Genomic DNA, 14,449 nt, shown 5'->3' with positions numbered 1-14,449 from the left:
TGGTTTGGAACCTGAAAAGTTGGTTCTCAGCGGAACCAAAAAATAGTTGTTTTTTCCCTTGGGAACCGTGACATCATCAGTGGGCGTGTCTCATTCTAGGCTGTGAAAACGAGCAGGAAGGAGAAGAAGGCAGTGACAACATGAAGAAAAATAATTTGCAGTGGTCTGCTGAGGAAACCAAATGTTTAGTGGCGATTTGGGCATCTACCGAATCTCAAGAAAAGCTAGAAAGCAGTACAAGAAAGTGCAAGTCATATGCCGAACTTGCGGAAGAGATGGCCAAGGCTGGGTTCACTCGAACGCCAGACTAAATAATTAATAAACTTAAAAAACTGAAGAAGGACTACCGAATAATGTCCTCCCACTTTGGTTCCGCTTAAACTGGTGTGAACACGGGCTGGTTCGCCAGAAAGCTCCAAGGTTCTGAGACTCCAGCACGGAGCCGGAGCCAGAGCTAGAACTGTGTCTGTCTGAAAGCGGGGTGGTCCGCTCCCAGAGCTCGGACTGCTGCTGTAAACTAATCTATTCTATTCTTCCATTTTGACTAAATACTTTGGTTAATCTAATTTGACCTATGATTCAAAATCATGCATCAAAGAGTTTGCTCACACACACACACACACACACACACAGGGGCGGACTGGGATCATAATTCAGGCCGGGCATTAGATACCAAGCAGGCCAGGCTGATATGGGGCGACGCGTGTGCCGGCATCTGGAGGGCGGCCAGATTTGGGTCGTTTGAAGCCAGATTTGGGCCGTTTGAAGCCCAATTTGGGCCGAGTCCAATTTTACAATGAGATGCACCAACTTTAACCCTGAATAAAGTAATAAAACCACTAGTAAACCAGTAGGCGGCGCCTGGCCTGCTGTTCAGTGAGTGGCCTGACTGTGTGGGCACACAATTTTTTTTTTTTTTTTTTGCAGGCCAGGCCTGGCCAGGCCACCGGGCATTTGCCCGACGTGCCCGATTATACAGTCTGCGCCTGCACACACACACACACACCTACTATCAATTGGTCTGCTTTTCAGTATAGGCTAAATTGTTGCAGCTGCCTGCGGGCATTGAAAGGTGGAAATGAGAATGCTTTGCGGGGGGGAAATCGATACTGACAATTCTCTAATGAATTTCAGAATGAACCACTTCAGGTTTAATGGAGATACATTCTTAGAAACAAATCTACAAAGCTGATAACGAATATTTGTGGTGGGGGGAATGATATTGCATTTGAAGGACATCAGAGGCATCACCCGCGGCTGCACTAATCACACAGGAGAGAGAAAGGCTGAAAAACATTTAGCCTATGGCAGTAACACGCGCGCGCGTGTGCACACACACACCCACCAGGCTTGAGGCTTCCTCTTGAGCAGGCCCTGCCTCCTCCAGCGGGAGTGGGGGCTGAGATGGTAGGTCAGTTGGCGACAGACCTTCTCCATCGCCCCCAGAGAGTCCCCCTCCTAATGGAACCAGAGGAGAGAGAGAGAGTGAGAGAGTGAATAAACAGTCAAAACTACAGAGAACGTTCAGATGACGTAACCAAAGATACTCAATACACCAACAAGATGGCCCACACACTGTGCCAATGGTATGAAATGGTATACACTTCCTGTCTCCTAAGAGGGCGCCGTCGCCTTTCCCCCCGTCCCCCCACCTCGTTTGGAAGTGGTGTGGACATCATGTGGATGGATGGAAAATACACACAACTTGTTCCTGTTATTACAGCCTATGATGGATTTTTAATGTGTGTGCCTTATTTTGCCAAAAGATCAGACAGCAGATCTGTGTTGCTGAGACAGAGACACGAGGGTGTGTTGCTGAGACAGAGACATGAGGGTGTGTTGCTGAGACAGAGGCATGAGGGTGTGTTGCTGAGACAGAGACATGAGGGTGTGTTGCTGAGACAGAGACATGAGGGTGTGTTGCTGAGACAGAGACATGAGGGTGTGTTGCTGAGACAGAGACACTAGGGTGTGTTGCTGAGACAGAGGCATGAGGGTGTGTTGCTGAGACAGAGACATGAGGGTGTGTTGCTGAGACAGAGACATGAGGGTGTGTTGCTGAGACAGAGACACGTTTGTGTAGCCCTCGCGTGTAAGTCTCGCCCTGTGATGCTACGCTATTCTGATCTGCCATCAACAATATTTACACCACCTCGACTCCCGTACTGGCCACAGTTGTTTTTCTTCCCTCCCAGATCTCCACCCCCGACAAATCCATCTCATCATACGAAGATAAAATCATGCCTTCACCTACCTCTTCGTCCGCCTCTTCATCCGCCTGCGATCGCTGTCCTCAGCTGTGCCTGAAAATCTCCGAGCTGCAAGAGAGGGTCTCCGTCCTTTACCAACTTAGAGACGAGGAAAAAATCATGGACTCTCTGGTCTCCAGCTGTCGTCCTGCCGATGGCCTGCTGGACTCCTCGGACTCGGAGATCTTCATGGGCGCCGCTGCTGCTCAAACATCATACGCTGAAGCTCTGAATGAGACTGTCCCGCTCTCTCCCACTGCTGCTGCCCGCTTCACTGACCCCTGGAATCTACAAGGAGCTAAGCCGAGAGCCCAGGCTTCCTCGACCCCCGTCCCCGTCCAATTGGACCTCTGGACTACGGCAGGTAGGGGCAGACACGGTGGGAAACTCCTCCCCCGCCCCCCTCCTTCTGGTGTCCTTCATATGCCCACTAATAATAAATTCTCTGTCCTCGACATGCGTCAATTCCCCCCTCTCCCCGGCCATCTCGCCCCCCTGCCTACACCTCCCTCTGTCTCCTCTGCGATCAGCCATTCAAAACTATACACCCCTCCACAACGCACTGGTCGCATTCATTTCACCCCATGTCCGAATCCTCCTCTGGTTCGGTCTGCAGTCCAATCTTCATCCCAAAGTCAAACGCTAAAGTCCGCCGCTGAGCACCCTCCTGCCCCCCCCTCGAATACCCCTCCTCCACAACAACCCCCTCAGTCAGTCTCGCCGCCCCCCCTCTTCCCCCCCACCACTCTGATAGTCGGTGATTCTATTATTAAACGATTCCGCTTTGTAAATGCCATAACCCACTGTTTCCCCGGAGCCACCGTCCCCACTCTCCTCGATAAACTTCCTGCTCTCCTGGCCTCACTCCCGTCGTCCATTCAGAAAATCATTGTTCATGTCGGTACAAACGACACTTCACTCCAAAAATCCATCATCACGCAGTCTGACTTTATCCGTCTTTTTGCCCTACTGAGCAGTTGTGGAAAGTCCATCTTTATATCCGGTCCGATCCCCACGCTTGGCCGCTCTGCTGCGAGGTTCAGTCGCATTCTCAGTCTGCACACCTGGCTTCAATCTAAGTGCAATAGCCTTCACATCAACTTCATCCATAACTTCAACTTATTTTGGGAACGCCCCTCCCTGTTCTCTGATGATGGTCTGCATCCAAACTCTATAGGCTCTTACATGCTTGCGGCTAACATTCGCCACTCTGTCCTGTCGGCTTCTCTCAGATGACCACTACTGTCCCTGCCCTCCCCCCGCTCTTCTTCGCTCCCTCTCTTGCCCACTAGTACACCTTCAATTACATCTCCCCATCCCTTGAGCTCCCCCTATCGACCGGGAGTGGAACTTCTCTCCATCCTTCCCGAAGCTTCTATTTCAGATCATTTATCTACCACTATTCACACAGCCTCTAGCAATACAATTTTCTGCAAATCTGTTAACCGCATTTCCAATATCCCTATCCTCATTAATCATAGACCTCATCACCCCTCTTCTTCACGTATAAATCACAATGCTAAAATCATCAACTCTCTCAGTAGAAACCCAGTCAATTACTCATTCCCCCAACCTTCCATTTCACCTCTCTCTGTCACTGCTGGTCTCTGGAACTGCAAATCTGCTATTAAGAAAACTGACTTCATCACAGCCCTCGCCACTTCACAGTCACTCCTCTTCCTCGCCCTTACAGAAACATGGATCATCCCTGAAAACACTTCAACCCCCGCAGCCCTCTCTGATGCCTTTTCCTTCTCTCACACTCCCAGAGCCTCTGGCCGTGGTGGTGGCACTGGTATCCTAATTTCACCCAAATGGTCTTTCACGGTTTCTCCTCTTCCTCACCTTCCTCTATCCTCTTTTGAATTTCACTCTGTCTCTGTTTCTTTCCCAGTTAAACTCAACATTATCATCATTTATCGTCCCCCCGGTCCACTTGGAGCTCTCTATGATGAGCTGGATTCACTCCTCTCCCTCTTCCCTCCGGATGGCACGTCCCTCGTCCTGCTGGGAGACTTCAATCTCCCGTCTGCCTCTGTTCACTCCCCTCTCTTTCTAAACTTCCTCTCTTCTTTTGACCTCTCCCTCTCTCCTTCTCCGCCCACTCACAAAGCGGGGAACCTCCTCGACCTCGTTTTCACCCGTGCTTGCACCTCTTCCAACCTCACAGTCACTCCCCTCCCTGTCTCCGATCACCACTTCATAACCTTCTCCCTTCCCATTCCCCTCCCTATACTCCCCCCTCCCCCCACTCACATCATCACCACTCGTCGCAATATAAAAACCCTCTCACCCTCTGCCCTCTCCTCTGCTGTCCTCTCTCCTCCCTTCTGCTGAACATTTCTCTTCTCTTTCCACTGACGATGCTGCCACCAGTCTCCTCTCATCTCTCTCCTCTGCTCTTGATTCCCTCTGTCCACTCACCTCCAAACCTGCTCGACCCTGTCCCCCTGCACCTTGGCTGTCCGAGGCTCTGCGAGCTCGCCGGACAGAGGTTCGGGCAGCCGAAAGAAAATGGATCAAGTCTCACAACCCCTCTGACCTCTCCGCCTATCACCTCATTCTATCCAACTTCACCACTACTGTCTCCTCCGCTAAGTCTGCCTTTTTCATTTCCCAAATTCAGTCCTCTGCCTCCAACCCCAGTAAACTCTTCTCTACTTTTTCCTCTCTCCTTAATCCTCCCGCCCCTCCTCCTCCCTCCTCCCTTTCTGCTGATGACTTCATGTCCTTCTTCATCAAAAAAATCCATGACATCAGTTCTTCATTCCCTCCCCCAGCAACCAACAACAGCACTTCCAATCTCTACCCTGGTTCCCCGTCCCCCACTACAACTCTTTCCTCTTTCTCACCCCTTTCCTCCGATGCTATCCTTAAACTTCTCTCATCTAATCGTGCAACCTCCTGTCCCCTGGATCCCATCTCCTCTTCTCTTCTTCAAACCATTTCCCCTGATCTATCCCCCTTCCTCACTTCATTTATCAATTCCTCACTGTCCTCCGGCACCGTCCCTCCTCCTCTTAAAACTGCCATAGTCAAACCTCTCCTCAAAAAACCCTCCCTTGACCACTCCTCCGTCCAAAACTACCGTCCAGTATCTCTCCTTTCATTTATTTCCAAAACCCTTGAACGTACAGTTTCTGAACAACTCTCCCTCCATCTCTCTCAAAATAACCTCCTGGATCCCCTTCAATCTGGCTTTAAACCAGCCCACTCCACTGAGACCGCCCTCCTCTCCGTCACACATGCCCTTCACTCTGCTCAAGCTGCTTCCCTCTCCTCTGTTCTTGTCCTCCTTGATCTATCTGCTGCCTTTGATACTGTAAACCACCACATCCTTCTCTCCACTCTTTCTGATCTGGGTATTTCTGGTGCTGCACTCTCCTGGTTCACCTCTTATCTCTCCAATCGCACATTTCAAGTTCTTTGGCGGGGTTCCCTTTCTAAATCTTGCACTATGAACACGGGTGTCCCCCAGGGTTCAGTCCTCGGTCCCCTTCTTTTTCTGCTCTATATTAGGTCCCTGGGTCACGTAATCTCTTCTCACGGGTTCTCTTATCACTGCTACGCTGACGACACTCAGCTTTTTCTCTCTTTTCCCCCTTCCGACACACAGATCGAAACACGTCTTGCCGCTTGCCTCAAAGACATCCTCTCCTGGATGACAGACCATCATCTCAAACTGAACCTCAGCAAAACTGAATTACTTTTCATCCCCGGAAAAAACTGCCCCCTCACTGACCTCTCCATCACCATCGACAATACCACAGTTCTTCCCTCTCAATTCGTTAAAAACCTTGGTGTACTTATCGACAACCAGCTATCTAACTCACCCTCAATTACAGCCATCGCCCGCTCCTGTAGATTCTCTTTATATAACATCAGAAAAATCCGTAAGTTCCTCACCACCGAGGCAACACAACTCTTGGTCCAGGCTCTTGTCCTCCCCCGCCTGGACTATTGTAATGTCCTCCTGGCGGGGTTACCCGCATCTGCCATCCAGCCCCTCCAACTCATCCAAAACTCTGCTGCCCGTCTGGTCTTCAACCTCCCTAAATTCTCCCATGTCACCCCTCTTTTCCGTCAACTTCATTGGCTCCCTGTCCTTGCACGCATCAAGTTCAAGACCTTGGTTTTGGCCTTCAGGGCAGTCCACCGATCAGCCCCCCTTTATTTACAATCCCTCGTCACCTTCCAAACACCTCACCGCTCCCTCCGCTCCTTCACCTCCACCGCTCGCCTCGCCCCTCCACCACTTCTGACGCCTGGTAGTCGTCTGTCCCGTTCCCGCCTGTTCTCCTCTCTGGCTCCACAATGGTGGAATGAGCTTCCCCCTTCGGTCGTGCTGGCCGAAACACTTCCTATTTTCCGCCGGAGGCTGAAAACCCACCTCTTTGGACGACACCTGGGTCCTCCTTAAGGGTTAATGCTACTGTTACATTTCACATTTCACATTTCATTGCTTCATTTGTTGTTTTTAACTTATCTTAATGTTTACATTTGACTCTTACCTATGTTTCTCTCTTTAATTTGTTCTTATCTGATATGTTTATAAATTGTAATTGTGTAACTTGTAAGTCGCTTTGGATAAAAGCGTCTGCTAAATGAAATAAAGTAAAGTAAAGTAAAGTAAAGAGACACGAGGGTGTGTTGCTGAGACAGAGACATGAGGGTGTGTTGTTGAGACAGAGACACGAGGGTGTGTTGCTGAGACAGAGGCATGAGGGTGTGTTGCTGAGACAGAGACATGAGGGTGTGTTGCTGAGACAGAGACATGAGGGTGTGTTGCTGAGACAGAGACACGAGGGTGTGTTGCTGAGACAGAGACATGAGGGTGTGTTGCTGAGACAGAGACATGAGGGTGTGTTGCTGAGACAGAGGCATGAGGGTGTGTTGCTGAGACAGAGACATGAGGGTGTGTTGCTAAGACAGAGGCATGAGGGTGTGTTGCTGAGACAGAGGCATGAGGGTGTGTTGCTGAGACAGAGACATGAGGGTGTGTTGCTGAGACAGAGACATGAGGGTGTGTTGCTGAGACAGAGACATGAGGGTGTGTTGCTGAGACAGAGGCATGAGGGTGTGTTGCTGAGACAGAGGCATGAGGGTGTGTTGCTGAGACAGAGACATGAGGGTGTGTTGCTGAGACAGAGGCATGAGGGTGTGTTGCTGAGACAGAGACATGAGGGTGTGTTGCTGAGACAGAGACACGAGGGTGTGTTGCTGAGACAGAGACAGGTCTTGAAGAAAGTTAATTTTCTCCTGATCTGACGTGTCTTGGCAACAACACTACAAGTCTGATCCCGACTGCCCCTCTGACGCAGAACATACAGACACTGCATGAAATAGGCCACGCCCATCACGGGGGAAAGCTCTCCGTTCACTTCCACACACCATCCTCGAATTAAACATAGCTAAAAGCTGTTGTGTGGTGGGCTGCGCAGACAACAAATGTAAAAAATCGGCAATTCAAAATGTGTTGTACTCCCGAGCAAAACAAGGAAGCCATTGAGAATTGGCGAGAAGAAAAATGTGGATCTAGCTGTCAGTGAAGTAAGTTGGAGTGTTCATGTTCCGTATATACGATCTTTGTGTGCAACACACGACCATGTAGGAGAACGACAGGATTGGGTGGGGGGTTTGTTTTCCCCCGTTTTGGGCGTGGTTTCTGAATGATGAAGCCCTCCGCAGTGTCTCTATGGGGAACGACACGCCACAAGACCATTTTCTCACACCGTGAAAAACTCAATCACCGATAACATGAGAAAACATGACTGACAGCGCACGGGCAGGCAAGACAGACAGCACAGCGCCACAGCAGAAAGCAAGAAATAGCCTATTCACTTTATGTTCCAACAGAGGGGTCAGCCAGTTACTTCCTATTGATGTTTGGTTGCTTCCTATATACTACCGATGTGTAGCACCCAGGTGGGTGCTACACATCGGTGGTGGATGAGTTGAGTTCCCTCCCTCTCCCTCCCCTGATATTTGAAGCGCTTTGAGTGTCTAGAAAGGCGCTATATAAATCCAATCAATTAATTATTGTGTTTACACTTCCTGTGACAGTACAGTACTAGTGACCAGGTAAAACAGACGGTGTTTTGAACAGGAAGTGATAACACAACTGGGTCAAGTTTTCTTGTATTGTTTATTGTGTTGCCATGCACAATCTTGTATTTATTGAATCAATAAAGATATCAATCAATCAAAAGTGGGCGGGGCTACACTTGCTGCTGCGGCTCTCCCTCTTCTCTCTCATGAGGCAGGCAGAGAGTGAGTGAGTTGCTATGGTTATGCTCTGTGTTTCTGCACACTTCAAGCTGAGGTCAAGAGGAACTTGTCGTAATAGTTGTCAAAGTAGGCGAGAAAATAATTGAGCCCGACAAGAAGACTAGCATGCCAGAGCCCAACAAGAAGACTAGCATGCCAGAGCCTGACAAGAAGACTAGCATGCCAGAGCCTGACTAGAAGACTAGCATGTCAGAGCCTGACAAGAAGACTAGCATGTCAGAGCCTGACAAGAAGACTAGCATGTCAGAGCCTGACAAGAAGACTAGCATGTCAGAGCCCGACAAGAAGACTAGCATGTCAGAGGCTGACAAGAAGACTAGCATGCCAGAGCCTGACAAGAAGACTAGCATGCCAGAGCCAGAAAAGAAGACTAGCATGCCAGAGCCTGACAAGAAGACTAGCATGTCAGAGCCTGACAAGAAGACTAGCATGTCAGAGCCCGACAAGAAGACTAGCATGTCAGAGCCTGACAAGAAGACTAGCATGCCAGAGCCTGACAAGAAGACTAGCATGCCAGAGCCAGAAAAGAAGACTAGCATGCCAGAGCCTGACAAGAAGACTAGCATGCCAGAGCCAGAAAAGAAGACTAGCATGTCAGCCTTCTCATCTGTTTGTATCGCTCCTTTTCCTAATATTCAGCCACACAGCCAATTCTCCAACAGACTGCCATGATAGCAGCAGCATACAGTGGAGATGTTTGGTTTTGTTGTTTCCTATTTCAATTTCAGTAACAAAGTTGCATATATATATATATATATATATATATATATATATATATATATATATATATATATAGACAGAGCCCCAGAGTCCCAGCTCCCATTTTTGTATACGCGTGGGACGGCTCGTTAGGCGTGTGCGTGGGACGGACAGAAGATTGAGATGGAGCTGAAGAGTGAGGGTGAAGTAGATTGCCTGATGGCGCAATGTTCTATAAGTAAGAGTGAGCATTTTAAACTGTAGCCAGTGAAGAGATACGAGTCATCAGGTGATGTGAGACTGTCTGTTTGATCTAGTAGCACTCTTGCAGAAGCATTCTGAATTGCCTGCAGATGACCAAGGGCAGATGGTACTTGTGTGATCTGACATTGCAGACCACTAAAAACATGCATCATCATATATGCTGTAATTCATGTATTATGTATTTGACATTTTCTCATGAATTCTAATGCTCAATAACACTTTTCATATTGTCCATTTTTCATATTTTCCTGTCTCAGTACTGTGTTCTGATGTAATTTTGCACACAGGAAGAGTATATGTTGTAAATTCATATAATTATGTTTCATATATATTTAGCACTTATTGTAGTATTGACATTTTCATTAGGCTGCTTACACATTTACTCTATTCCTCCTTACATTTTTCTTTGCTGTATCCTCTTATTTGCTGCTGCGATAACAATTTCTCCACAGGGATCATCAAAGCTTAATATAACTGGTGAATTATCTCTCTTGGTTGCAAAATGTCTAGCTACCTGCTGAAGATGACTATCACTCTTGTGGATCATGTGGAAACTTTCATTTTCAGTTTCATGTTTTAACTTGAATTGAAGGGTTACAGGCTTGCTTTCAGGCTTGGTCTGATAATACTGAATATTGCGATATTTCCCATGCTATCATCTAATGATAAAACTTTCACACCCATAAACCTATAATCTGCTATAACATTTGACAGTGGTAGAAACAAATCTGTCTTTTTATTTCAAGTGGGGTTCCTTTTCCACAATCAGCACATTTCCCTGAAAATGGCAAGAACGGGCAAATCACACCAAATTGCTTTCGATTGAGTAGTATAAGATCAACTTTCTGGGCTATTAAAAGCCTGGAAAATGTAGAAGAAATTTAGGGTGTATTCACACCTGTAGGTAATTTGCTTTGTTTCCGATTCAGGTACTTAAAGGATGGCTTTTCCGTGGTGAATATGAAGATCTATTAAATGTAACGCACCGATGGAGTTGGAATCCATTGAATTTTTTTGAATTGATGGTTGCTAGCCAGAGAAATAAAAGAAAATGCACTCTGTGGGGTGGGGTGGGGTGGGGGTGGGAGGGGAGGGGCGGGTGCGAAGGGGCAGAAACACTCCACTTCCCACAATGCACTGGGCTCGTGGCCTTCTAGCGCCCAGCCCGCAGGCAGGCCCTTCCACTATGAAGACATCTAACTCCAGTAGGTGGCGGTAATGCACAAAAAGTTGTTTGCCTACCGCCATAAAACAATAGAAGAAGAAGCAAGCAGGCCCTGCAGGCTAAAACATTATTCACGCAATCTTGCTATTCCTCAACTTTACTTTGTTTGTTCATCAAACGATAATGGCAAGGGTTAAATGTGTACCGTAAATTCCGGACTATAAGACGCACCGGTCTATAAGCCGCGGGACCAAAATTGACTATTTTTTTTCTTCTATAAGCCGCACCGGTCTATAAGCCGCGGGTGTTTTGATGTTTAATTACCATATGAAAGGGTTCGTGCACAGAGAGGAATGTCGGGAAAGAGATCGCTGTTTGGGGAAGCTCCCATTTATTAACATTTCAACAAAACAAAACAAAAGTCAGGTCACTAATCCCCAGACAAAATCACACAACAATAGGCTATATGTGCAGCAAACCTGTAACCAGAGAAGTCAAGTCACTAATCCTCGTCTTCCTCTTCTTCCTGCGTACTGAAACCACCAAAGTCCTCATCTTCAGTGTCGGAAACGAACAGGTTCAGGGTGGCTTCGTCAACCACTCTCCTCTCTCCTTCATTGTCACTCAAAACCAACGAACTCCTCTTCGTCACTGTCGGCATCGAACAGCCTCTGAAGCCTCTGACGGCCCTCAGCGCCAGCTGTGGCGTCGTCATCCTCTTCATCCCGCAGCAGTCCAGCGTTTTGGAACCCGTTGGTGATTGTGGATGTTTTCACACTCCTATAATATTCCGTGCTGAGACAGTTCCTCCTGCTGCACCGTCCAACGCCTCACCATTGACTCATCGATGCCCAGGTTACGCGCGGCTGCTGTTTCCCTCTTTTAATGCGAGATTGACTGCTTTCAACTTGAAAGCTGCGTCGTACCTTCCCCATGGTAAGTGAGAGTGTTGCTTCTACTGCTCGTTCTCATGCTGTCGAGAACGAGCAAAGCTTTTTTTTGGTGAAAGAATCCTCCAGGGCGCTTCTTGTTAACAGTCCGAGTGAGTGGCAGGTCGAACGTCAAAGGCACTTCATCCATATTTATGATCTGCTCCGGTTCGATGGAATATTCCTTGATCTTCCTTTGTGTGAATTCGCCGAAGTTTGTGATTTTCTCCTGGTAGTCGGGGGAGGGAGTTGATGGCCGAGTGGCCGTTTGCTTACCGTAATTACCATATGTAAGTGGTCAGGCACAGAGGGGATTGTCGGGAAAGAGAATGGCTGTTTGAGGAAGCTCCCATTTACCGTATTACCGTAACATTTCAACAAAACAACATAACACAACACCACCGTTGTTTATTTTTACAGTGCACACAGTGTCCGCGGTGTGGTGAAAAGAGGGCAAGAGAGGAAATTAAAACAGAAGTGGATTTATAGTTAGAAAGAGTGCTAAAAAAGAGAGATTTTATTTGTATTTTTTTTTTTTTTTCTGAAAAAATCCATAGATAAGACGCACCGTTATATAAGCCGCAGGGGCCAAAAAACGGGAAAAAAGCCGCGGCTTATAGTCCGGAATTTACGGTAGTTAGCGCGTGCATGGCGAAGAAGAGGAGAGAAGCAGAGGAAACGGGGAAAGCGCTTATTTCGCATTTTTTTCCAAAAGAATGAGCGCTACGGCTAGCTTAACGCTAGGAAGCTAGCATTAGCATAGGCCTCCATTAGCTTGGACCTGCGAGTTTGCAATAACCTAGTCATTTCAAAGAGGACTATCAACGTTCTTTTCTAGCCACGGAGACAGCTCAGAGTCGGAAAAGACTGAGTTGGCTGGTTGCAATAAAACACAATGACAGAATGTGGCTATTTTGGTCATGGGTTTCATACACTTTCTGTAATAAAACATCTAAAGCAAAAATCTTATCAGATGTGGTGCTCTGGAACATAATATTATCAAATGAGGGTCAGTGGTCTAAATTGGCACAGTTTAGGGGTCCTTGACATGAAAAGTTTGAGAACCATATACTGTTTTAGAAAATGCAGTAGGATTTCTATGACAAACTGATGTGTGATTTCTACTGGCATAAATGAAGACATGTTATAGGTTGGTGTGAAAATCAACAGCTCTGCATCCCATGTGTTTATACTTTGTTTTTACAACAGTAAAAAGTTCACGTTTCTTTGGTTAACACAGTAGTATTGAGGCAGGTGCAGAAATAATAGATGCCAGCAATAACTGCTCAAAGACCTCAAAGAATCTACTGCATCTAATGTAAATATCAACCTATTCGCTAGAGCTTGTACAACCCCATACCAGCATGACTGATTATAGTGGCAAATAACCAAATATACATGACAATATATAAACACTATGCAAAATATAATAATGAGATGTAGCCTACAGAAAATTAAAAATGTATGTCTAGCTAATTCTAAGATTTCGAAAATGTTCTCTATGCCATGGATTGTTTGCTGGAAGCCACGGTATTGTTTATCAGGTGAAGGGATTAAAATTTATTTGGGTCAAATTTTAATTTAAAAAAGTCCCCCGAGTTTAAAATCATGGTTGGTGACGTAGTTGTTAACACCAAGGAGGAGATTACATACCTTGGCTGCATTTTAGATAACAAACTTTCAGGAGAAAGCATGGCCTCAAAAGTGATTTCCAAAGTTAGTCAAAGAACCAAATTCCTAGCCAGAATTTCTTCTTTCATTGACAAGAGTGCCCTTGAAATCTTGGCAAATGCTCTGATTCAATGTCACTTTGACTATGCTTGCTCCTCCTGGTTCACGGGAATCACCATCAAACTCAAAAACAGGCTTCAGACTTCCCAGAATAAATTAATTTGGGTTATTCTGAAGCTTCATCCCAGAGTCCATCTCCTCCCCTCCCACTTCCATAGCCTCAGGTGGCTCAGAGTGGAGGAGAGGGTTTCCCAAATCAAATTGTGCATGGTTTTTAGGATTTTTAAACGGGAGGCTCCTCGTTACCTCGCTGACTACTTTTGTAAAGTCAGTGAGGCACATGGCTACTCCACAAGAGGAAGCACCTCCAACATTGTTCCCCCCAAATTTAAAACCCTAAAGGGTAAATGCACCTTTTCCTACTCAGCAGCTATTTTATGGAACAAACTCCCTGAGAGTATTAAGACACTTAACTCCAGGTTCTCTTTTAAGCTTGCATTGAAAAAATGTATGGTTGGCTCCCAAATATGGTCCTAAACCTTTTATTTTCCTTTTCTTATGTCCCCTGAATAGGCGGGGTTTTTAAATCCCTAGGTAGGTTCCTGTTTTTAGTATATGAGCTGGTCTCTATCTTATTATTTATTGATTAATGCATTTTTATTAGGTATCTAATTTTACCATTCACGTAAGGTTTTAGAATTTTTGATTTGAGTGTTAAATGTTATCATCTGTTTGTGTATGTTCTTGTCCGTGCACACACGCGCTCATACCTGCATACAGATTCACTCGTCTTGTCCCACACACAAGGACCACAATGGAAACAAGCCCTCGGGCTTTATTGTGTTTTATTCCTTTTGAGCAATATGTTGATGTTGTGTTTGTCTTGTACATACCTGCTATTATTGTTTCAATAAAGTTATCAATCAATCAATCAAAGGGTACATGGATTGCCTGCACAACACGCTGGCAAAACAATACGACGATGCCTCCCTCTCTCGCACTGTAGTCCCCACTGGAGGAAATGTCGATAGGCTATCAGGACATCAAGACACTGTCAGCAAACAAACAAAAACAAACAAAGAAAAAACAGTATTAGAACGGCAAGACAATTTTCAGTGTAACGT

General features: G+C 46.5%; 1 protein-coding gene across 1 annotated transcript in view; it reads right to left on the bottom strand.

The window, feature by feature from the left end:
- The window catches only part of lrrc75a (leucine rich repeat containing 75A), a gene marked incomplete at its 5' end in the record, with an annotated part of 111,931 nt that overhangs the window by 23,737 nt on the left and 73,745 nt on the right, over nucleotides 1-14,449 (bottom strand). Inside the window, one exon of the mRNA XM_083637090.1 lies at nucleotides 1,346-1,458. Within this exon, the coding sequence (XP_083493216.1) occupies nucleotides 1,346-1,458 (113 nt within the window). The remainder of the gene's footprint in view (nucleotides 1-1,345; nucleotides 1,459-14,449) is intronic.

This window comes from Poromitra crassiceps (assembly GCF_964638095.1).
Source record: "Poromitra crassiceps genome assembly, chromosome: 5".
Classification (NCBI taxonomy): domain Eukaryota; kingdom Metazoa; phylum Chordata; class Actinopteri; order Beryciformes; family Melamphaidae; genus Poromitra; species Poromitra crassiceps.
The sequence above is the reverse complement of the archived record's forward strand: the minus strand, read 5'-3'. Positions and strand labels throughout refer to the sequence as shown.